This window comes from Bufo gargarizans, chromosome 8, assembly GCF_014858855.1.
Source record: "Bufo gargarizans isolate SCDJY-AF-19 chromosome 8, ASM1485885v1, whole genome shotgun sequence".
Lineage (NCBI taxonomy): Eukaryota > Metazoa > Chordata > Amphibia > Anura > Bufonidae > Bufo > Bufo gargarizans.
This window is the reverse complement of record NC_058087.1, coordinates 134793372-134819876: the sequence shown is the minus strand read 5'-3', so window position 1 is coordinate 134819876 and position 26505 is coordinate 134793372. Positions and strand designations below refer to the sequence as shown.

General features: G+C 41.8%; 1 protein-coding gene across 1 annotated transcript; it reads right to left on the bottom strand.

Annotated features, from left to right (window-relative positions):
* Positions 1–17076: 17076 nt before the first annotated feature.
* LOC122945261 (parvalbumin, thymic CPV3-like) lies at positions 17077–22730 on the bottom strand. Its single transcript, XM_044304279.1, has 4 exons — positions 22670–22730; positions 21896–22028; positions 20377–20486; positions 17077–17102 (listed from the first exon to the last, which is right to left on the bottom strand). The coding sequence occupies exons 1-4, from the start codon at positions 22728–22730 to the stop codon at positions 17077–17079; spliced, it is 330 nt and encodes a 109-aa protein (XP_044160214.1).
* Positions 22731–26505: the final 3775 nt, after the last annotated feature.

The window sequence follows — 26505 nt, the reverse complement described above, 5'->3', positions numbered from 1 at the left end:
GACCCAGAATACAACAGAAGGCGAGTCTAATCAGCAAGAGGTACTCAAGGTAACAGAGGAGGTATTTGATAAAGACAGATTCAAGGATACGCCAGAGTTAGGGCATCAGACCTTGGAGAATAGGTCACATGTTTCAGGATCAGTCAGGAATAGAGTGCAAGCCTCCTGTACTACAAGTCCTGTGTTTAACCCTCTGCAAATCACCTTGCTACAGCCGGCCTGTCTGTAATTCATATGTAAAACCAACTGTCTTCATATGGAACTGCGCTTCCAATGACAACCATGCTAAATGACTATTGAAAATCACAGTAAAGTTCTAGTTTTTGGTTGGCTATCCCGTGGTTGTTCCGTTATTCCACATAACTTTACACGGCGTGTCACCGTTTAATTGACACTGGCGTCACGAACATTAATCACCTGCCTGTTCCAGTCGCTGCCCAGATTGAAGACGACAGTGAATCCCAGGTTAGTGGGTTGCTCTGCACTACAAAGCCCAGCATACACTACTGACCCCCCTGGGACACTGCACATGTCAACTTAGGGTCCCGTCCTCAGATATGAGGAAAATGGGCATACACTGATTCCCTCTATTGTGTTAAGCGAAATGGCCAATAGCCTGATGAACAATGCAGGGAAGGAAGACAGGCATCACCACATTAAAGGGTTTCTGTCATCAGAAAAAGAGGTATTAAAAGGATTCTGTCATCAGATTTAACCCCTCATAACCTAAACATGTGCTCATGTCCAGACTAATAAGAAGAATCCTAAGCTGGCCTTATTAAACCTCACTGTGGCTCTATTTGCCCAAAAAACAGGTTTTTATAACCTGTGAATCACTTACTAAAGGTGCCAAGGGGAGGTCCGTTAATACAGGGTGCCAAGCCGCACCCCTCGCCGTCCAGTGCCCAGCGCCGCCTTTCCTGCCTTCAGCACCGCCTTCTACAGCTCAGCGCCGCCTCCGCAATCCTCCCCGTCCCTAAACCTAGCCTAGTGCGCAGGCGCGGGATCTGGCAGAGGGACGGGAAGGATTGCGGAGGTGGCGCTAAGCTGTAGAAAGTGGCGCTGAAGGCAGGGAAGGGCTGGGCAAGTTTTCTAAATTTGAGTCTCTCTGCTTTTAAGACAGATAGTGATGTCTCATAAAATATCCATTAACTAACATTCCCATATGTCTATTTTATGTTGGCATCATTTTGGTAATGTAATTTTATTCTTTTAGGACATTAGAAGGTTTAGAATTCATTTTTGACATTTTTTGGAACATTTCCAAAGTAAGTTCAGTTCTGAAGTCACTTTGTGGGGCTTACATAATAGAACCAACCCATAAATGACCCTATTTTAGAACCAACACCACTAAAACTATTAAAAACTGGTTTTAGAAATGTTAACCCTTTAGGTATTTCATAGGAATTAAAGCAAAATAGAGGTAAAATTTCAAAATTAAACTTTTTTGCTGATTTTCCATTATATTTTTTTTCCTGGAAAACATGAAGGGTTAACAACAAAACAAACCTCAATATTTATTACCCTGATTCTGCAGTTTGCAGAAACACCTCATATGTGGTCGTATACCGCTGTTTGGGCACACAACAGGGCACAGAAGGCAAGGAGCGCGAAATATTGTTCCAGATTTTGCTGGAATGGTCTTTGGGCACCATGTTGCATTTGAAGAGACCCTGAGGTATCTCCTACAGCAGGGATGTCAAACTTGTGGCCCTCCAGCTGTTGCAAAACTACAACTCCCATCATGCCTGGGCATACTACAGCTATCAGGGAATGATGGGAGTTGTAGTTTTGCAACATCTGGAGGGCCATGAGTTTGACATCCATGTCCTACAGTGAAAACCTCCAAAAAGTTACCACATTTTGTAAACTACATCACCCAAGCAATTTTTAAGGGGTGTAGCAAGTGTTTCATCAATTTTTTTGGTTCAATCTCTTTTTTATTGAAACAATTTTACCATCCAATAAGCACAGGTTAAGACATCATTAGTTTTCTAACAATATAGCTGAACAAATAACATTGTCATATATCAATGTAATTAAGAAATTACGTCAACTAGGCATTTGGTAAACAGTATGAGAGAAACGGGCAGTGAATCAACCTAGATGAGGTCTCATCATGAAATAATATCTTGCGTTAGTATTATAAGGATTATGTGGTACGAAAGCAAAGACAAACTAGATAGGGTTGGAAAGACAAGACATATAGACTGACATAAAGAAGGAGGGGGGAAGGGAGAGGTAGGGGTATATAAGATTAGGGGGATATGATGAGACGATTCAGCAAAGATAGTGACCAATTAGAGAACCTATGAGAACGTAACTCTAGGGATCAGCCAAGTCGAGAATTGTAAAGATTTACGGAATAGAAACCAAGGCTCCCATGTCCGTGCAAAAGCAGATCTCATACCCTTATCTTCTGCACCCAGTTCCTCCATATGAACTAGGCCGTTAAGAGCCAGTACCCAGGTTATTTTCTGGAGCTTCTCAGTCGACTTCCATCTACGTGGTATAATCTGCCTCCTCTCTAATACAAAGAGCCTAAGTGGGCTTTTCTTGACCTGTTGGAGCCGGCCCGTGAATACAGAAGATAGTAGGGCTATCGTAGGTGAGGGAAGTAAATTAGTCCGGTAAAGGGAGTTGTATAAGGCGAAAACGTCCTGCTACAGGTGTATGACTTCTGGGCATTCCCACCATATGTGTAACATGGAGCTTATACTTGCTGAGGATCGCTAACATGTATCAGGCACTGAGGGGTAATATTGGTGGAGCTTTACCGGGGTCCTGTATCACCTTGTTAGTATCTTATAATTGAGTTCCTGTAATCTGCATGACGATGTTTTGTGGGTACATAAGAAGGACCTCCTCCACTGCTCCTCTGTAAAAGTAACACCTAGTTCTTCTTCCCAAGCAGACATAAACTTAGGAGCATTTGCTGGGGCATTGACTGCTTTGTCCCCGAACTCTCCAGTGATTAGCATGTTATATATGAGTGAAATAGCGTGCTCAGGTGCTGAGTCCGCAACACACAGTTTTTCTAAATTTGATAAGGGGCCATGTACCTGCGAACCAGGTGCCAGGGATCTAAGGAAGTTGCGCAGTTGAAAGTAATGGAAGCAGCGCCCAAGAGTGTGTGGTAAGAGATGTAATACGTCTCAGAGGGGACGTAAGACCCTTATCGTTATATATGTCCCTAATTTTAAGTAGGTTTCCACTTGTGGATCGAAAAGCGGGAAGAGATTTAAGGCCTGTGGGCAAAGTTGGATGATCTGTTATAACTGTAAGAGGACCCAGTGTAGTGAATAGGCTGAGCTTGGTTGCAAACTTACTCCAAATCTTTGCAAGGGTGAGTATGAGTGGCGCAGTCTGGAGCTGAGTTATCTGGCTTTATGTACTAGTGGGGAGCCAAAAAATGGCCGAAGCTAGAAGTGGTGCTAAATTGTGTTCTATTTCTACCCACAGTTTCGTAGAACGGTTGTGTACGAGATCAAATACACAGTTTGCTATCGCTGCCCTATAGTACGTGAGAAAATTAGGTAGACCCACTCCACCGTAGCTTTTTGGGCGTGTTAGTAGACCATAACTCAGTCTCACCCCCTGGCCTTTTCAAATAAACTGAGAGGTCAGTCTCTTAAGGCGCATAAAAAATGTTAGTGGGATCTCGCAAGGGATCATCTGGAATAAGTATAAAAGTCTGGGTAGCATGTCCATCTTGAGGGCGTTGATCTTACCAAACCATGAGAGTTGGAGAGATGACCATTTCTGCAGGCTTAGCTCAACCGATCTCAACAGGGGTTTGTAGTTAAGGTTAAAAAGATGAGAGGGGTTCGAAGGTAGGTGAATTCCTAGGTGTTTAATGGATTGTGATTTCCACTGGAATATGAACGAATCTTGAAGTTAGGTGACTTCCCGACTCGGCAAGGTGATGTTTAGTATCTCAGACTTTTGAATATTAACTTTAAAATTGCTGAGGCGCCCAAATATTTTAAGTTCTTTAAGGACCGAGGGAAGACCTAATCTAGGAGAGGATAGGTAAATGAGGAGATTGTCCGCGAATAATGATAGTTTGTGTTCATTGTTTCCTATTCGTATCCTTTTGATGGATTGGTTGTTCCTAAGTGAATTTTCTAAAGATTCCATAACCAATATATACAGGAATGGGGATAGGGGACATCCTTGACACATCCCGTTCTGTATGAAGAAGGGGTCAGAGAGTGTGCCGTTTACTCGGACTCTTGCAGACGGGGATGAATAGAGCACCAGGATCCTATTTATCATTTTAGTACCTAATCGTATATCGGCCAGCGTCTCCTCTAAGAGCCAATTGACTCTATCGAATGCTTTTTCAGCATCAACGGTGAGTAAGCATAGGGGGGTTTTCGATAGTCGTGCTCTCGCTATTAGTCCTATGGATTTCAGGGTATTATCACGAGTCTTCCTACCCGGGACAAAGCCCACCTGTTCCCCATGTATGCATCCAGGAATGTGGGGTTGTAGTAGCCGTAAGGCTATGAGTTTGGCATATATCTTCAGGTCTACATTAAGTAGAAAAATCGGCCTATAGTCGGCGCACAAAGAGGTATTCTTGCCCGGCTTAGGGATGACTGTGATGTGGACTTGTAAGACTTGGTTCGGGAAGGGGCAATCTCTTGAAATGGAGTTAAATGCCCTCAAGATGATGGGAGCTAATTCTTCTCTAAACTGCTTTTAAAAGCGTGGGGTCAGGCCCTAGACTTTTCCAGTTTTTTAAGACTTTAAACGCGCTCAGGAGCTCAGAGGAGAAATCATCTTCTAGGTCCGATGACGAGACATGTGTGTTGGGCCAAACTAGCCTAAATATTGTTGAATGTCTTAAGGGGTGGGATTAGAGTTGGGTTCCCTGCCAGCATCAATGTCCTAGTTTGGCGTAATATGTCTGGAACTAGTTTGGCGTAATATGTAAAACATGTGTTAAGGGCATTCTGGGATGCAGTGCTCTTGACCGCCATCTACCGCACTTATCTCCGTATTCAAAGAAACCATGTTTGATTTTGTCTCGGGTGCAAAATGTTTTTGGTCTAGTATCTGCAGTATTTGTTGGCGTATCGAGGAAATCTCTGCTTGAAGCTGATCAGTAGGAGATCCCTTATTAGAGGTTTCCTTATGGTCTGCAAGGAGGGATGTCAGTTTGTGTGATCGTTCTACTTTGAGTCTGGTTCCATAAGACCGGAATAAACCCCTTATGACACATTTAAGGGCTTCCCATTTTACTGGGTCTGCAGTGGTGTCAGATGGAGCGTATTGAAGTCTGAGATAGCTGTCCGTATTTCCGATGCACAGGCTAGGGCGTTTAATAGGTTATCATTTAGTTTCCATGTGTAACCGGGGATCTGTGTGGTGTTTGGGGAGATAATAAACCGTATACGGGCAAATGATCAGACCATATCAAAATTTCCACTGAACACCGGGGATTTGTATCTAGTAGTTTCTGGGAAATAAAAAGATGATCGAGTCTGCCATAGCTATTATGGGCCTGTGAGTGGAAACTATAGTCCCTAACACCTAGGTGCAGCACACGCCAGAGGTCAATCGGCCTGAGCGCTGAGAGATCAGCTTTGAACCTTTTTAGGGTCACCGAAGAGATAGAGGACTTACCGGTCGAGGAGTCAATGGTTAAAGTCTCTACCTAGAATAACAGGAGAGACATATTTGCGAATCGAGCCAGTCTCTTGATTATTTTACAGCCGAAGGTTGTCCTGTCCCTGGTTGGGAAATGAAACCTTAGCAACTGTAATGGTAGTGTGTTTGACTGAGAGCTTGAGAAATAGAAACCGACCTCTAGGGTCTATGTCTGAAGACAAGACTGAAGGGCAGAAATTTTTATGGAGTGCAATGGACACACCTCCTACCTTTTTAGTCGGGTTGGGGCTACGAAACCAGGTCTGGTAGTATCTACTCCGCAACTGATGAGGCCTTAGAATGTGTTTCTTGGATCATGACTAACATAACTTTTTTTGTTTTTTGTGAAACTGGTATAGTGCCTGGCTACGTTTCTCGGGTTTGTTGAAGCCCCTAGCGTTATAAGTGCAAAATGAGAGCGGCGCCGTGATGATGGGTGATTTATATGGCCAGGTTGGCCTTTTGGTCTGATCTCCTAGCCAAGCCAAGAACAAAACAGGAGGAAAGAACATAAGGTGGGGGAGACGCAAGTGAAAGTATAAAAAAGCTCAGATGAAATATTAGGGCAAGGGGAGCCAAGTAAGTCGGCTCAGGACACAAAACTACTAGTCAAAGACTGCAGTCAAAATCAGCACTAAGTGCTGTAATCCCCATGTGGGGTAGGAGATGTCAAGGGCTGGATAGCAGCCTTTCTAATCTCTGGCAATAATACAATCTGCATAATGTTAAGTATACCAGGACAATAGTACATCGGCCGCCCGAATAGACATTATCTGGATTATAACAGGTAATGGGTTACAGTGGCTAGCCTTAAATACAACAACTTCTAACAGTTATAAGAGAACTTTAGCTCTGAGGAAGTGAAACAAATGCAAATGGAGCCAGTCTAAGTTATCTTTTAGATATGCCATTACGGCATCTTGAGGAGCTCTGGCGCTTGGCTGTGGATGGCTGCTATCTGCCACGGTGCGGGACGGCTTGGATCGTACAGGATCTTGGCCAATCAGGGAGATCTACAGGTGGCAGGTCGAATGTTTCCAGTAGCCTAGGAAGATCTGTTAATGATTTAAACACTGCTGTTTTCCCATCCTTCCTGGCAATCAGTTGGAAAGGGTATCCCCATCTATAAACAATAGTTATCTCTCTGAGATTTAAGTGAAGTGGTTTTAAGGCCTTGAGTAGCATTAAAGTACATCTGGCGAGATCAGGTAATATGAGGATGTCTTTATTTCCAAAGGTAGGCAACTCAGTTTCTTGCTGCTTTAAGGATGGCTTCCTTGTCCTTGTAAAAATGAATCAGACATATAATGTCCCGTGTTCTGGAAGGGTCACCATTCTTCGGCCCAAGTGCTCAATGGGTTTGCCTGTGTCTCTATTTAGCATTTTGGCTAAATATTCTTGTGCCCAGGGCTCCAGATCTGAGGTTGTCTCAGAGAGGCCTCTAATACGCAAGTTATTCCTCCTATTTCTGTTCTTTATATCGTCTATGTGCATATGAGGATCTCTTGGATCTGTATAGCATGATCCTGTAGGACCTGGTGATGTGAGTCCAGAACTGTCAGTACTTTTTCCTGCATCTCTTCCACCTCCTCCACCCTGCTTAAGATCTCTGTGCAGGGCTGCCATATCTTGCTTGTGAGAGGTTTCCAACCTCATAAAAGAAGCATCCATCTCATTTTTAGTGGGCAGTGCTTTTAGATGAAGTTTCCAATGCCAGTCCTCGTTTAAGTCTGTGGGGACTGGTGAACTGACTGACCTGGGCGTCGTGGCGGGAGACTTCCCCCCATGTGATGAGGAGCCAGGAGATGTCGCCATGCACCTGGAGATTGCAGGGGAAGATGGATTTGCAGAGTTGGGGCTTACTGCCGGAGAGTCGGCGTTCGTGGACCCAGGTATTTTGGTCCGTCTAGTTGCTGGGGCGCCTAGGTTCTGTGTATGCACAGGACCATCTCTCTCACGCTCGTTCTACTCCAACATGGCCTCCGTTCTGGCTACGGCCCTATCTGCTGGCTGGCTGAAGGTGCCGAAGAAGCGGGAGATCCCTCTCGTCTCACGATCTGCTGGTGCGGGGGTTGATGAGGGTCTTTTCCTGCGACCCACCATTTGTTAGGTGCTGCTGTAGGTGTCCTGTAAGCGGGGTAATGGCTGGAGGTGTTCAGGAGCTGAAGAGTCGTGCTGCTCACACTGCCATTGGCAAGCTCAGCCCCCATCTCATAGAATTTTTAATACTTGGGTGTGAAAATGAAAAAAATAACATTATTTGACAAGAAATTGCTTTAGGCCCAAACTTTTTTTTTTTCACAAAAGATAACAGGAGAATATCCCCCCACAATTTGCTACCCACTTTCTCCTGAATACAGTAAGACCCCAACTGTGGTGGTAAACTGTTATTTGGGGATACGCCAGGGCTCAGAAGGGAAGGAGCTGCATCTGGATTTTCTAACATGGAATTTTCTGTCATAGTTTTTAAGAGCGATTAAATTTTTTTATTTTTTGTTGAATGAGCTGCGTGAGGGCTTTTTGTGCGGGACAAGCTGTAGTTTTTATAGGCTCCATTTTGGGTTACAATTGGCTTTCTGGTTGCATTTCATCTCATTTTTTGGTAGGTGAAGTCAGAAAAAAAGCAGTTTGATGTAATTTTTCTATTTTGTTTATACCGTTTACTTGGTGGGGTAGATCATGTGATATTTTTATAGATCCGGTCATTATGGATGCGACGATACCAAATATGTCAATTTTTTTTTACGTTTTACACAATATGTAACATTTTTGCGGAATGAGGTGACGTTATTATTGCTACCATTTTGGGGTATAAGACTTTTTGATTGATTATTATGTTTTTTTGTGAGGTGAGGTGACTAAAAAAAAGCTGTTTTGGCATAATTTTATTAGTTTTTTTTACACCGTTTACTTGATGGGGTAGATCATGTGATATTTTTGTAGCGCCAATTGTTACGGACGCGGCGATACCAAATATGTCTATTTTTTACTTATTTTTTAACGTTTTACACAATAAGAGCATTTGTAGAAAAAAAATCATTGGTGATACCAAATACAGTATCTCTATTTTATTTTTTTTCTTCTATTTTAAAATTTTTTAAAATAACGGATTTGGGAGGAATTTTTTTTTTTTTAAATGTCAACTTTTTTTTTTTTTTACGCTTTTTGTCCCCCATAAGGTAATACAAGACATCTGGGGGACATTTAACTTAATTTTTATTTTATTTTTTACTATTGTTTTCTCCTGTAACTGGGGCTGACATAGTAGCCCCAGTTACAGTGAAAAAACACCCCCTAGAGAGGCTGTACAGCATAATACTATACTGTACAGCCTCAAGGCTCATGCACACGAACGTATTTTCTTTCTGTGTCCGTTCAGTTTTTTTTGCAGACCGTATACGGAACCATTCATTTCAATGGATCTGCAAAAAAAACGGAAGGTACTCCGTGTGCATTCCATTTCTGTATGTCCGTATTTCCGTTCCGCAAAAAAATAGAACATGTCCTATTATTGTCCGCATTATGGACAAGGATAGTCTGCAAAAAAGGAATGCAAATGGACGTCATCCTTATTTTTTGCAGAACCGTTTTTTGCGGACCGCAAAATACATACGGTCGTGTGCATAAGGCCTCAGTGCAGGGCTGATCAAAGTCTATGGAAGACCTGACAGGTCCTGCACTCTCCCGGCCCCGGCAGTTACATGATCACCAGGCTGGGACAGGAAGCGACAGATTTCTTCCTCAGCTGTATACACAGCGCTTGTTCAGCGCTGTGTATACAGCGATCTAGAAGGCAGGGACACCCAGGAACGGTCCCTGCCTTCTCTCTAGGGTGCCCTGCTTTCACTATCAGCGGGCCCCCCGCTGAGCAGCTGCACGATTATCGTGCAGCTGCTATCTCTGAAAGGACGTTTACCCTGGGTTCACACCTGAGCGTTCCTCAAACGCGCGTTTTACGCGCGTTTTTATGCACGTTTTTTGTAATAGTAAACGCACGTTTGACGCGCGTTTGTGTCATTGACTGCAGTGTCCTATGGCCACAAACGCGCGTCAAAACGCCCCAAAGAAGCTCAAGTACTTGTTTGAGCGTCGGGCGTTTTACAGCGCGTTCGTACGCGCTGTAAAACGCCCAGGTGTGAACCCTTCCCATAGGGAAGCATTGGTTTTCATGTCTTAAGCGTTTTACAGCGCGTTTGAACGCGCTGTAAAACGCTCAGGTGTGAACCCAGGGTTAGAAACGTCCGATCAGAGATAAACCCAACCGCCCAGGACCTTTATAGTCGGGTGGTCCGGAAGTGGTTAAGGAGCCCCAACCAAGTACTGAGTGCATCTACTGGGCAGACTATTCAGTAGGCCAACATTTCTGGAATAAAAATAAATAAATGTTTGAAATAGATCACTCTGTGTGTAAGGAATGTATAGAATATATAAATTGAACTTTTCGATAATATTCTAATCTATTAAGATGCACTAGTGAGATTGCAGTTTAGCATGGTCAAAACTGCTGACACACTCCCTTTAAGGCCCACCATAGCCCGCACCCTGTTCTGCTCTTTGGACTATGAAGCTGATGGGAGATATTCTATTAGTAAAACTAAGGTTGTAGTTTCATTATAATCTTAACTAATATTTTTTCAAAGCTCTGTCTAGACTATGCCAGAAGGGAGAAATTCTTTGTGTCACTATACAGTACGTGTAACTGAAGTGAAACTGCCCTCTTTCCAAGAAATGTATTCAAGTCAAGAGAGGTCAAGACTTCTATATCTTAGTTTGACAAGGAAATCACCAATCTTTTTAAATCTGTTTTAGGTTTTAAAACCATCAGGAACGGAATCAGAAGGTTCTGCGGCCATTCATGTTTATGTCCATGCAGGTTCAGTGCAAGTAGTCTCTTGTTCCCTCAAGATCAGGCGACTGGGATTTCCAATAGCAGAAACAAATTAACCCTGTTGCCCCGTGTGGGCGGTTTCAATAATGGTCAGAAAATTGCCCCGGGGCCTCCATAATATAGGGGCTTACGGTGGACTGCGGTGCTTCTGAAAGCACCAGTGTTTTCTCAAACAGCTGATTGGCGGGGCTCCAGGGTGTAAGACCCCCCACAATCAGATACTGATGACCTATCCAGGATAGGTCATCTGTAAAAAACTGTTGGAAAACTCCTTTAACCACCTAACTGTTTTGCCCAAATCCAGCTCCTGCAGGGGGAAAAGTAGCTAACTGGAGGGGGGAGGGCTGCTTTAGAAGCTGCTATCTCCCGAATAGTGGCAGCTAGAAACATGCAACTGGTCTTGTTTGAAAGCTGACAGTCCAGGCTAAAACCAAAATGACAGCTAAAGTCCAAGCAACCGAGGAGAAATCACTGTTAGAAATCGAGTCGTGAATAATCGGAGGTAAAACCTGTTTTTAGTTTCACTTTAAGCTGCATTCACAGTATGCCGATTTCTATCAGTGATATCTTCCCCTGTACTGAACACATTGCTGTCATTCTGGTATTGTCTGAAAGCCTGGAATGTCAGCTTTTAAATAAGACCAGTTGCTACCATTCAGGAAATAGCAGCATCTAAAGCAGCCCTCCAGTTAGCTACTTTTCCCACAGCTGGAGCTGGACTGGGGCAAAACAGTTAGGGGGTTAAAGGGTTTTGCCACTTCAGCAAATAGCATTTATTATGCAGATACATTTTCCATGGTTACGACCACCCTACAGCATGGCTGTGCTTGCAGACTAGAAAAAAGCATCAGCTTACATGAGCTCCCACGGTCCCGGCCACCAGAGAGGCTGGTATTTTTTCTTATAGTGTGCAACCATGACCACCATTGCTGGATTGCAGGGTGGTTGTAACCATGGGAACGAGCAGTGTATAATGTGACTAAAAATTAATCATGCCAGCAAAGGAGGCAATATGGACAAGCACAATACATTAGTAAGTGGCTCGTATTCACTTTCTCTATATGGTAAATGGATGCAAACAGGACCAGGCAGTATAAACGTGATCACACCTGACCTGTCAATCAAAGTGCAGAGGGCGCGGCAGTTGCAGAGAGAGCAGAGACTCTAGGTGTAACGTTGCTCCTAGGGTCTCATTTGCATATATTGAAACGTCATTGTTTTCAGCAATGTGGGCACATATGAACATGGGACCAACACAGATGCCTTCATCTGCCAAGCGCACATGTAACAGGTCAGCCATATGTACAAATTTGCTGACAGATTTTTTTAAATGTATCTGTAAAGCGCCACCTGCTGTTGTTCTTTTTCTTCTTTTTCTTTCAAAATTGCCTAGATGGATGCACATGCTCAGTTTCATCCTTCAACTGCTTCCTGAGTTGTGTTAGCTGCAGCAGAAAGGACACTCCCCTTCAGCTGCCAGCTTGATATAAATCTAGCAGAGCAATTGAAGCAATGAATGGGGAGATCTCTGGATCCATGTGAGGTACAGGGCTGGTTCTAGCTTTGTAAGAAAGAGATTGTCGTGTACTATATGATGTCTGCTTTTCATTTTTCACATTAGTCATGGGAGAACCCCTTTAAGAAAAAGCATCATAACTCAGGAAAAGAACTTTGGATCAAAAAAGAAAAACAGCATTTTAATCAGGTGAACAACTGCTATGTGTCTATGCAAACATCTGGATACAGAGGTCACTGGTGACAGATTTACTTTAACCCCTTTAGGACACAGCCTTATTTTACCTTAAGGACCAGGCCATTTTTTGCAAATCTGACCAGTGTCACTTTAAGTGGTGATAACTTTAAAACGCTTTGACTTATCCAGGCCATTCTGAGATAGTTTTTTCGTCACATATTGTACTTCATGAAACTGGTAAAATGAAGTAAAAAAATTTCATTTTTATTTATAAAAAAAATACCAAATTTACCAAAAATTTGTAAAAAATAGCAAATTTCAAAGTTTCAATTTCTCTACTTCTATAATACATAGTAATACCTCAAAAAATAGTTATTACTTTACATTCCCCATATGTCTACTTCATGTTTGGATCATTTTGGGAATGATATTTTATTTTTTGGGGACGTTACAAGGCTTAGAAGTTGAGAAGCAAATCTTGAAATTTTTCTGAAATTTTTCAAAAACCCAATTTTTAGGGACCAGTTCAGGTCTGAAGTCACTTTGCGTGGCTTACATAATAGAAACCACCCAAAAATGACCCTATTCTAGAAACTACACCCCCTCAAGGTATTCAAAACTGATTTTACAAACGTCGTTAACCCTATAGGTGTTCCACAAGAATTAATGGAAAATAGAGATATCATTTCAAAATGTCCCTTTTTTGGCAGATTTTCCATTTTAATATTTTTTTTCCAGTTACAAAGCAAGGATTAACAGCCAAACAAAACTTAATATTTATGGCCCTGATTCTGTAGTTTACAGAAACACCCCATATGTGGTCGTAAACTGCTGTACGGGCACACGGCAGGGCGCAGAAGGAAAGGAATGCTATACGGTTTTTGGAAGGTAGGTTTTGCTAAACTGTTTTTTTTTACATCATGTCCCATTTGAAGCCCCCCTGATGCACCCTAAAGTAGAAACTCCAAAAAGTGACCCCATCTAAGAAACTTCACCCCTCAAGGTATTCAAAATACTGATTTTACAAACTTTGTTAACCCTTTAGGTGTTCCACAAGAATTTATGGAAAATAGAGATACAATTTAAATATTTTACTTTTGTGGCAGATTTTCAATTTTAATATTTTTTTTCAGTTACAAAGCAAGGGTTAACAGCCAAACAAAACTCCCAAAAACCACCCAAAAATGACCCTATTCTAGAAACTACACCCCTCAAGGTATTCAAAACTGATTTTACAAACGTCGTTAACCCTATAGGTGTTCCACAAGAATTAATGGAAAATAGAGATATAATTTCAAAATGTCCCTTTTTTGGCAGATTTTCCATTTTAATATTTTTTTTCCAGTTACAAAGCAAGGATTAACAGCCAAACAAAACTCAATATTTATGGCCCTGATTCTGTAGTTTACAGAAACACCCCATATGTGGTCGTAAACTGCTATTTTGGGGTGCGTGTGACTTTTTGATAGCTTGCTATTACACTTTTTGTGATGTAAGGTGACAAAAAATGGCTTTTTTTACACCGTTTTTTTTTTTTTTTTTACGGTATTCACCTGAGGGGTTAGGTCATGTGATATTTTTATAGAGCAAGTTATTACGGACGCTGCGATACCTAATATGTATACTTTTTTTATTATTTATGTAAGTTTTACACAATGATTTCCGTGTGAGAGACATAATTTTTTCAGTTTTTGGGCGATTATCTTAGGTAGGGTATGATTTTTGCGGGATGAGATGACGGTTTTATTGGCACTATTTTGGAGTGTGTGTGACTTTTTGATCGCTTGCTATTACACTTTTTGTGATGTAAGGTGACAAAAAATTGTTTATTAAGCACAGTTTTTATTTTTAGTTTTTTACAATGTTCATCTGAGGGGTTAGGTCATGTGATATTTTTATAGAGCCGGTCGATACGGACGCGGCAATACCTAATATGTATACTTTTTTTTTATTTATCTAAGTTTTACACAATAATATCATTTTTGAAACAAAAAAAAAATCATGTTTTAGTGTCTCCATATTCTGAGAGCCATAGTTTTTTCAGTTTTTGGGCGATTATCTTAGGTAGGGTCTCACTTTTTGCAGGATGAAATGATGGTTTGATTGACACTATTTTGGGGTGCATATGACTTTTTGATCGCTTGCTATTACACTTTTTGTGATGTAAGGTGACAAAAAATGGTTTATTTAGCACAGTTATTATTTTTTTATTTTTACGGTGTTCATCTGAGGGGTTAGGTCATGTGATATTTTTATAGAGCCAGACGATAAGTATGCGGCGATGCCTAATATGTATACTTTTTATTTATTTATGTAAGTTTTACACAATAACAGCTTTTTTAAAACAAAAAATATCATGTTTTAGTGTCTCCATATTCTGAGCCATAATTTTTTTGGGGCGATTGTCTCAGGTAGGGGCTCATTTTTGGCAGGATGAGGTGACGTTAGATTGGTACTATTTTGGTGGGCAAGCGCCTTTTTGATCGCTTGCTGTTGTACTTTTTGTGATGTAAGGTGACAAAAAAATGGTTTATTTAGCACCGTTTTTATTTTTTACGGTGTTCATCTGAGGGGTTAGGTCATGTTATATGTTTTAGAGGCGGTCGATACGGACGCGGCAATACCTAATATTTATACATTTTTTTCCCCCTATTTTCACCAATTTTTTTAACTTTATTTGGGGAAAATGACGTTTTTGTTTATTTTTACTTGAAACTTTTAATTTTTGGGGGGGGGGAAACTTTATTTTTCAAACTTTTTTTTTGTCTTTTTTTTTTGTCCTTTACAATGCATTCCAATACTGTATTGGAATGCATTGGCTGTATGAGTAATACAGTGTGTAATACAGCTTCCGACCTGTGAGATCCAGGGGGCTGGATCTCACAGGCTCGTCACTGGAAGGCAGCGCTGATGCCTTCCTTAGGCATCGCGCTGCCTTCCATGCCATCTGGTCCACCCTACAGCCGCATGGGGACCCGATGGCACCTCCGATCACCGCCGCAACCACAGGTAAAAGCCGCAAACCGGCGATCGCCGACACGGGGGGGGGGGTCACGGGACCCCCTCGCGCATTTAGCCAAGGTGCCTGCTCAATTATTTGAGCAGGCACCGTGTTCCGATCACCGCCCGCCGGGTGGCGGTGATCGGAACTATACATGACATACCGGTACGTCATGTGTCCTTAAGTACCAGGACAACATGCCGTACCGGTACGTCATGTGTCCTGAAGAGGTTAAAAAGAATGTATTTTCTGATTTTATTTCTGAACATGATTATGGGGGCGGCCATCTTGCATGAGCTGCTGTGTAGCATTTCTTTAAAGGGAACCTGTCACCGGGATTTTGTGTATAGAGCTGTGGACATGGGTTGCTAGATGGCCGTTAGCAAATCTACAATACCCAGTCCCCATAGATCTGTGTGCTTTTATTGTGTAAAAAACCCTATTTGATACATATTCAAATTAACCTGAGATGAGTCCTGTCCCTGAGATAAGTCCAGCGTGAAGGAAGTCCAGCGTGAAGGAGCCCAGCAACGCCCGCATCCTTAGAATCTCCTCCTAGCTCCCCGACATCAGCCTGTCATCAGCCTCAGGGAAGGAACTGCGCATGCGCTAGCTTGCGCACCGCGAGATTACGGCGCTCTAGCTTTCTGACGTCGGGGAGCAAGGAGGAGATTCAGAGGATGCGGGGCGGTGCTGGGCTCCTTCATGCTGGACTCATCTCAGGGACAGGATTCATCTAAGGTTAATTTGCATATGTATCAAATCGTTTTGTTAACACAATAAAAGCACACAGAGCTATGGGGACTGGGTATTGCGGATGTGCTAGCGGCCATATAGCAACTCATGTCCTCAGCTCTATACACAAAATCCTGGTGACAGGTTCCCTTTAAAAAAATGCTATACAGCAGTCACAGTCGTAGGCACCATAAACAGTTCATTGATGGAGAGTTTTCTAGGCATGTAGAAGTCATTGGGCAGGGAGGGCGAGTAGACAAGCTGTGTCAATCATCTATTGTAAATAGCGTGATATTGTGTTATCTATACAGAGGTATTAACTGTGATTGTAATCCTACCTGTGATCATAATGAGAGGACTGCAAAAGAAAAGTGATCTCTACAGAACAGGGACTTTTAGCGGCCACTGTTCTATTCACTTCTATGGGGCCATTGGATAACCCCTTTAAATGAATAAATGTCAAATTTGACAGATTTTTTCCCCATAAAACTACATATGAATCTGTTCATCTCCTCCTACTGTATAACATGCTGGCTGTAGGTTAGGGTCCAGTCACACGTCTGTAGTGTATTGCGGATCTGCAATACACCGGGCCGGCACCCCCTATAGAACTGCCTATTCGGCAATTGCGGACAAGAATAAAACATGTTCTATTTTTTTGCGGAGCCGCGGCCCGGAAGTTTGGGGCCGCGCTCTGGAAATGCGTATGTGGAGAGCACATAGTGTGCTCTCCGCATCCATTCCTGCCCCATTGAGAATGAATGGGTCCGCACATGTTCCCGATATTGCGGAATGGATGCGGACCCATTTGCGGACGTGTGAATGGACCCTTACACTGATTTTGTGGTGACAGGTTCCCTATGCAGATCAATAAGCAGTGTGACACAATGACATATAAGGTGTATAAGGTGTTTTATTGATCCATCAGTACATTCAGTGACTTCAATACACTTCACATGAAACAACTGCCTATTTTGTTAGATCCAGCAGGCTGACTCCTTCGCTTCTTTGCTGGTGAGTAATATGGATGTGGTGTGATGCGCGCCTCATTACGGCCTCTTCCTTGTTTCACTGTGTGAACGCCCGGAGTCCACATTTCACTTAAGAATGAACCATTTCTTGGAACTCTACAAGCATAGTAAGACAGGGGGTTTCCATCATTAATCAACATTATGGCATAACAATCATATAAACGTTATAAAACTTTACAAAAGGTTAAAAAGAGCCCCATAGCTTAACTTACTACGCCCCCCCCCCCCCCCACCCAGTCTTTCATGCATTCATCAATCACTACCAGGCAACGCAGAACGCAAACCTCAATGCCGCAGTTCTCTGATAAATTTAGATTTTTCTTTTAAGTAGAAGAAATTTGAATTAAAAAAAGTAATAACAACAAAACATTGCTCTCTACCTCAACCGCTTAAAAAGTAGAGAAAAGTAGAACAGGCACTTCACAGCTATGGCACTGATTACACTGACACTAATAAATCTGCTTCTCCTCTATTACAAAACTGTTTACCTGCAGCCACCACTAGGGGGAGCTCATTTCATAGGAATTTATATACTTACCATTCATTCCTTTGCACTGACCTCCACCTAATCACCTAATGGACACTACTTTTCTTGCCTGGAGAAAAGAGTTCAGCGTCAACCCCCCCCTTTTCTTCCCCCAGGCCCCATAGCAGTCGCCTAGTCTCCCTACATTGAAGGTACGCAACTGGCCCAAGTAGAGAGTAGCTACAATGACCAAGGTTTGGTCGGGAGGACCCATCACATCCTTGCATTTTTTGGACAGCTCATTGCTTTCAGTGGTGTGGGGATTTGCTCTGGTAGACAGGTTTAGCGGACGCAGTATAGAGGCAAGGAACCAGGTTGTAAATAAAACTTCTGTGTTTTATTCACACTCAGCAACACATAACAGTCTTGGTGCTTGTTCACACACAGCAAAACAAAACAATATTCACCTGGAATCCTAGGTTTCGGTTCACACCTGGCTGAATGCTCAGCCACAGAATAGTTCACTGGCAGGCTTCCAGGCAGCCAGCACGCCTGTTTGCAGTCTTCAGCACAGAGGACTCCACAGCTTCACTGTCAGATGGAGGAAAATCCCCACCACCTGATAGTGCTGACTGCTTTTATAAGCCTACCAAGACCGGGCCTGGAATGTGGGGAGTAGCCACCCACCCAGCACTTTGGCTACTCCCAGTAAGAGCCGTCCTGGATCAGCCTTACAGCCATACTAAACAGCTGAAGTGTCAGACTGCAATCTGCAATAATGAAACTTCGGGGGTAAAAATGTCTCTTACCTCACCGAGGCCAGGAACCTCGGTGACACGTACCGACCATCAATGATGGCTCCTTGTTCCTTCTTATAGTGGTAATTGTGTAATATTCAATTTTCCCTCTGGTGGCGCTGCAGGAGAACGTAATATTTTCTGACAGGTTGCCCCACATTTTACAGCTCGTCACTGGGGGCTTAATTCTAATTTTTCTAAGAAAAAAGTATTTCCATAGTGACCTAACCCCGTGACTATAAAATATTATATGTTAGCATTCTAGGCTGGGCCTCTTCCATAAGATTCATCATGGTTCAATCCAGTAATAAATGTTACATATTTTACACAGTCTGGTGGTTGTACAAAACTATAACATCTGGCTATACCACAATATGACTAGGGATGAGCGAATCAACTTCAGATGCTTCATCCGAAGTCGATTTGCATAATACTTTGGAATACTGGACAGAGCGGGAGTACAGTAATAATTCACAAAGTTATTACATGAAGTCTAGCAATACTTTGCAAAGTAATAACTTCGGCTCATCGGAGTCAATACATTCTAATACTGTACACGGAGCTCCCGCTCTGTACAGTATTACATCAAAGTATTATGCAAATTATTATAGCATCCGAAGTCGATTCGCTCATCCCTAAATATGAGAATAAAGGGGTTAGCCAGGATTTTGAAATTAATGACATATCCTCAGGGTAGGTCATAAATATCAGATCAGCCAGGGTCCGACTCCTGACACTCCTGCCGCTGTATAAAGAGGCTGAAGCACTGCGTGAGCGCGTATGCCTCTTTCTAGGCCATGTGATGTGACGTTCATCGGTCACATGGCCTAGGTGCATCTCAGTCCCTTTCAAGTGAATGGGCCTGAGCTGCAATACCAAGCACAGCCAATATGCGGTGCAATGCTTGGTAACCTGCAAGGAAGGCTGCTGCGCTCACCAGAGCTCCCGTGAGCGCCTTGACTTCCTCCAACAGCTGACTCCTGGCAGCCCCACCAATCTCATATCATTGGCCTATCCTCAAGATGGGCCTTCAATATTAAAATCCCGGAGAATCCCTTTAAATTCTGCCCTCCAGGCACTACAACAGAGGAGAGTAAATATTACCAATGTGTACTGCCAAATGGAAAAAAACTTTATCGTTAGAGATGAGTGAATTTCATGTTATGAAATTTGTTCACGCTTCGTTTGGTGGTAAAAGCAGAATTGCCTTATGGATTCCGTTACCACGGACCGTAACGCAATTCTATAACAAAATGCCTTTAGAAGCATTCCGTTATTCATTCCGTCATAATAGAAGTCTATGGGCTGCAAAACGGATCCGTCCCGTTTCCGTTATGCAGGAGAGGACTTTTGCAGTCCATAGACTTCTATTATGACGGAATGAATAACGGAATATCTCTAAAGGCATTTCTTTATGCATTCCGTCATAGACTTGCGTTATGGTCCGTGGTAACGGAATCCATAACGCAATTCTGCTTTTACCACCAAACGAAGCGTGAACGAATTTCAAAATATGAAATTCGCTCATCTCTAGTTACCGTGTCTTCTTATTTTGGCCGGAAATGAGCATCTGCTGGGAGTCTCCACCATGGAGTTGAGAATCACCCAGTTTTAATTCCAAAAGTCCATTTACACAAGATGATTAAGGGGCCGACTATCGGGAACGAACATTCCTACAAACATTCATTCGTTATAATTGGCCTGTGTAAATGTGCCACTGATGAACAGGCAAACGTTCCTTCATCTGTTGAAAGCATTATTGATGGGGACACCAAAATCATCGTTTTTTTGCAGCAGATCATGCTGTGTACATAGCACTCTGCTGCCCAGAATACATACAATCTCTGGGGACAGGCAGTAGCAATCGCTCGTCCTCATACAGGAGAGATGATTGCAGCATGCAAATGCAGCTCTAACCTCCTCCGACTAGCAGGCAAGTGGTTCTAGATAATTACCTGCTCAGTCAACCCATGTCAATAAACCTTTAGAAAGCATTGTCCAGATGAGACAACGTAGTTTGTAGATGTGGCATTGGCTTGTCTCCACTATGTATCTTCATCATCACTGTGATGTTGGATTCACACTGAACTATCACTTCACTACTCACCATCAGCTCCAATTCTCCCATCATTATCATGGTCAGCAGCAAGCATAAATTCTCTAGTTTCTTTGGAAGTCAGTTCTCTTGCGCTTTGTTCAAAACGCTGAAGGAAGAACCTAGGGAAAAAACAAAAAACTTTTGAGCCTCTTAGTTAAAAAAATCTAAATCAAAAATAAATTCTACCAGGAGTTGATGTCATATCTGCTAGAGGTACACCACCATCTTATGACAATCTGTACCACTAGAAGAAAGTCTGATGGGAGTCTAAAGCCGGCCATACACTTTGAATAGCTTTCCTCACGATTCCTCTATATACCTACATCCTCCTGTTGGTTGAGTGTGCATGTTTCCACCATAAGGAGTGGCAACTAAGCCTTTGACAGTGATTTATCTCTCTTGAGAACATAAGGAACAGCCTTGTTAAAAATCCCTTACACAATCTCCAGTCAGGGCACAGTGGGGACACCCCTATACACATTTTGTAGTCAGATGGTCCAGCTAAAATTGGTGGGTTTAGCCCACAAGCATCTCATGTGTATGGCCACCTTTAGACTACAGGGGCCTTCAGGTCTCCATTATAAAAGGAGACCAAGTTGTTCCTCAAAAGGACATGGAGATCCAATGGCCAATGTGTGTGGTTGGGGGCTGTTGATTTCTGAGCACTGCCAATCAATTTCTGTGCTTGCTGAGGTTATTGTCTATGGAGTCGGCAGGGTTGTACTTTGTGGATAGATCGACTTTTTTGATTTGATGGGGCAGTCATTTCACTTTTTATTTTTTTATAGGACCAACCACTTTAACTCTGTAGTTTCCATATCACGTGGAACACAAAAATGCCTGCACTTTGCACTCTTCAGACAACTTTATTTTCATATTTTGTGTACGACACCCTGCAACTTTTACTGAATCTTATCCATTCCTTTATATCATTTGAAGAGTTTCTGTACAGATCATAAGTTTGTCCAAAAAAATCCTTTAAGAAACTCCTTGTTTGTTATCTCCTACGTACAGTTTATGCCATTGGTACAAAGGTGGACTAGTACCGGTTTATAATGTCCTAAGCATGACACACATACGGCTACTTTCACACCCGCGTTTTAGACGGATCCATCATGGATCTGCAAAAACGGATCCGTTACAATAATACAACCGCATGCATCCGCCGTGAACGGATCCGTTTGTATTATCTGTAACATAGCCAAGACGGATCTGTCATGAATTCCATTGAAAGTCAATGGAGGACGGATCAGTTTTCTATTCTGCCAGATTGTGTCAGAGAAAACGGATCCATCCCCATTGACTTACATTGTGTGCGAGGACAGATCCATTTGGCTCAGCGTTTTGGTGTCCGCCTCCAGAGCGGAATGGTGACTGAACGGAGGCAAACTGATGCATTCTGAGCGGATCCTTTTCCATTCAGAATGCATTAGGGCAAAACTGATCCATTTTGGACCGCTTGTGAACGGATCTCACAAACGGAAAGCCAAAATGTGAAAGTAGCCTAATTAGCATCCTGATGGCTTACTTGAGCTCTTCCTCTTCGATGAACCCGCTCTGATCATTATCTAGAATTCGGAAGATGTCTTTCACTTGAGCAGCTGACTTTTTAGTAAGCCCACAAGTTTGGAAGAATTTTTTGAAATTGAAGGAGTCAGGAGCTAAAAATACAGAAAAGAACACCATTAGACTTGTACCGCTACTTAAAGGCTATGTATACTTTCAGGGATATTTTTTACAATTGCATTTTACTTTGATTGACTATGAATGCATTATACCTTAAAGCAACACGCCAGGTAAGTCTAGGTTCACATCACCGCTTTATATTTCCCTTGTTCTGCTCCATTATAGGAACAGAACCACAAAAATAATGGAAGTGCCGGATTCAGCACATAACTGAAACCAAAGGAGCTGAACAGACTCCATTGAATGCACATGCGCAGTCCGCTCTCCTAATTTGCTGGCAGAGGTGGGACCCCCATCTATCAGACATTGAGAGCATATTCTAGCGATATGCCCCCATTGTATGACATGGGCCCACTCCTTTAATTTCTGATTAGTTTTCATATGTGAACTATGGCATATGCATCGGTTAAACTCCAGGGACAGGCCAAACCTGTCCATAGGACCCCATTCACTGTGTTAAATAGCATAGCAGGTTACCCCATTCTACGTATTAATGTTATACAATAAAACACACATAGGTGCTTTAAACATCATCATAAATCGTAATGCTGTTTTTCATTATTTCAATGACAGGCCAAAAAAAAGAAATAATAATCTGGAAAAAATGTGACTTTACCTTGGCAGTCCCTTAGGGCAGCAGCGATGTCAGAAGCACTGAGGATATCGGTGAGGGTCATTTTGAATCTGTTAACAGATGTCATGAATGCAGGAAATAGAGTTAATAAACTATTGGTAGAATTGAACATTGACCTTATATTATGGGGAATATTAAAAGGAATACTTTTAGATGCCTGCCCAGCGAAAAGCGAACTCCAAGCAATCTGCTGGTATGGCCAGGGGTATAGCTATAGGGCAGTAATGGCGAACATGTGCAACCGAAAACCCACTCTAAGGGTGCCCGAACATGGGATCCAGATGCAGATTACCGCTAAGTGCTGAACTACACCTGTACTTGGCATTGTTTCAAATAGCGAGTATCAGTGCAGCCTGGCAATGAGAGGCACAGTGTACATACACCCTAAAAGTGCCTATAGGTAATTGTCATGAAGCAATGCCTTTAAAGGGAACCTGTCACTGGGATTTTCTGTATAGAGCTGAGGACATGGGTTGCTAGATGGCCGCTAGCACATCCGCAATACCCAGTCCCTATAGCTCTGTGTGCTTTTATTGTGTAAAAAAAAAACCGATTTGATACATATGCAAATTAACCTGAGATGAGTTCTGTACGTGAGATGAGTCAGGGACAGGACTCATCTCAGGTTAATTTGCATATGTATCAAATCGGTTTTTTTTACACAATAAAAGCACACAGAGCTATGGGGACTGGGTATTGCGGATGTGCTAGCGGCCATCTAGCAACCTATGTCCTCAGCTCTATACACAAAATCCAGGTGACAGGTTCCCTTTAAAGGATAGCCCTAAAATTTTAACTTATCACACATCCACAGGACAGGTGGGGGTCTGACTGTTGAGACACCCTCCAATCATGAGAACGGGGGTTCTCCTTCCCTCTTCATTAATGGAGAAACTGTTGCGCATGCGCTGTGATGCTGCATTTATTTTTATGGAACTGCCGAAGAGAAGCCAAAAACAGCAACCAGCTGTCTCCATCAATCCCATAGAGTGTAATAAAGTAGCAAGTGCTCAGACCCCCACCGACCAGACACTAATCACCTCTCCTGTAGGTAGGTAATAAGTTGGAACAACCCCTTTAAATTCATTTTTTTACCTTTATTATTCAATTCCCCACTACTCCTACCTTCAGGACGCTTGTGCTACCCTAGCTATGTCTGCATATTTATATTATGCTCCAATTTGTCAAGCTCTCCCTGACTTGTTGATTATATGATATCTTACATTTTCTTTCTGTAAACTTTACGTACTGAAATTTTCTGTAGAAACGAATTTAGAAAATTCCACATCTTGAGACAAGTGGAGATGAATCAGGAAATAATGGGGCACTGTAGGATGTACGATAATTATGTATCCTTCTTTTAATGATATAAGAGGGCTTTTTAATACCATATTTGTAAAAAAATTAAAATAAAAAATAGCTTATTTTTTATGATGAACTGAGTACCTCTACATGTACCTACTACAGCAGCAGCACTCAAGTGTGAACACAACCCTTGTCCCTCACAGTCTGTGCAAATGTGTCATGACCGGAGCAAGGAAAGCCTAGACTGGAAGGGAGGTGTATCTATGAACTCAGATCGGTGTGTACTGTGGGGAGGGAAGGGATTTTATTTTATTTTTTGCATACTGCTATTGCAAAGGCCTCCTTATTTTTCAATAATAAGTCATGTAAATCCTGAAGAAGCCCTTTAAGTATAATGATTTTTCATAAGAATTGAAATATTCAGTAAATATGAAAGACTTATGGTTATTACAGGAATATATTGATGTTTAGATAATTAAGATATATTTTTGAAAATGGAATTAAAACATCTTGATTCTTTTTTTAAAGTAGTATATATTTTTTGCAATTAATCAATTACCGGTAATCAATAATTATATACACAATGCACAGTGAAAAGGCTACAACATTCTATTGTATTCCTCTAGCCCCCCCCCCCCCAAAAAATGAAGTTATTTACAAAATTGTCTTTTAAACAAAAAGAAACGAGCAAAAAATAAATAAATACAGATTATACCATTAAAATAAATTAAGACTTTAAAGTATAATTTTGTGTATGTGCTATTTATATTATAATTTCTATACTATGAATCAATAATTATATACACAAAGCACAGTGAAAAGGCTACAACATTCTATTGTATTCCTCTAGCCCCCCCCCCAAAAAATGAAGTTATTTACAAAATTGTCTTTTAAACAAAAAGAAACGAGCAAAAAATAAATAAATACAGATTATACCATTAAAATAAATTAAGACTTTAAAGTATAATTTTGTGTATGTGCTATTTATATTATAATTTCTATACTAAGAACAAAAAATTAATAAAAATATAGCTAGACCTCTATTTCAGCCCGGGATCCACTAGACATAAGTTTCAGAGCGTCTTACCTTGGGTGGTCGAAGACAAGGTGCCTGTAGAAACCAGAGGACAGGTAAGGTGATAGAACTGGAGATGGAAGGAAAAAGCGTGGTTTATATAGGATACCACATGTCACAATAAGTGTTACTTGGGTTACCAATTCAGGGATCAAGTACACGATTTGGTGACAAGCTCAAGTTTCTAACCGAACTAATCAACCTCGTATTTATACCTGGATGGAATACACAATGACCATTTCTAAGACAGATCATAAGAATTGTCAATTGTCATCTAAGATTTTACCACATTAATTATTATGATGAGTAATCTTGAGTTGAATACTTCGTATCTCTTCCTATACCCTATATATATAGTGTACATATGTAGTACATACAGTATGCATTGTGTCATGTATTATGACTATGCTTAATATTTTAATTTAATCTTGGGTGTTGGATATTGTCATTTATTGGTCTTATCTGGAATCTTAATCCAATTATCTTTTTTGTCTTTCAAATCTGGCCTAGGGAGATATATTAGTAGTTGACATTTTTATTTTTATTCTATATTTTATAGATTTGGTTTTTTGTTTTATTTTTAGGTCATATTTTCAGCTCAAGGGCCTAAAGGGGCTCACAACAGTAAAGTAAGAGATATGCTGGTAGATGAAAGAAAAGCATACATGTTTTATGCATGTCTTGTATACCGGTATAGGGTTTTCTACATTACCCTATGGCTAGCTTACAGCTGGTTACTTCTTAGAGTAAGTGTCTTCCCTGTTTGCATGGATAGGAAAAACAACAACAACACAGTGTAATGTGTCATCCAGTGATATTAAAATGCGCTACTTACAAAAAGTTAGGGATATTTGGCTTTCGGGTGAAATTTATGTAAAGCGTAAAAAGTTCACGCTACAGTGATATTATACAATGCCTGTCCCCCCAAAAAAAAGGTCTCACACTCTAATATTTTGTTGGACCACCTTTAGCTTTGATTACGGCACGCATTCGCTGTGGCATTGTTTCGATAAGCTTCTGCAATGTCACAAGATTTATTTCCATCCAGTGTTGCATAAATTTTTCACCAAGATCTTGCATTGATGATGGTAGAGTCTGACTGCTGCGCAAAGCCTTCTCCAGCACATCCCAAAGATTCTCAATGGCGTTAAGGTCTGGACTCTGTGGTGGCCAATCCATGTGTGACACTGATGTCTCATGCTCCCTGAACCACTCTTTTACAATTTGAGCCCGATGAATCCTGGCAGCATTGTCATCTTGGAATATGCCCGTGCCATCAGGGAAGAAAAAAAATCAATTTTTGGAATAATCTGGTCATTCAGTATGTTCAGGTAGTCGCTGCCCTCATTCTTGGAGCACATACTGTTGCTGAACCTGGACCTGACCAACTGCAGCAACCCCACAGGCTTGTACAGTAGGCACTAGGCATTATAGGTGC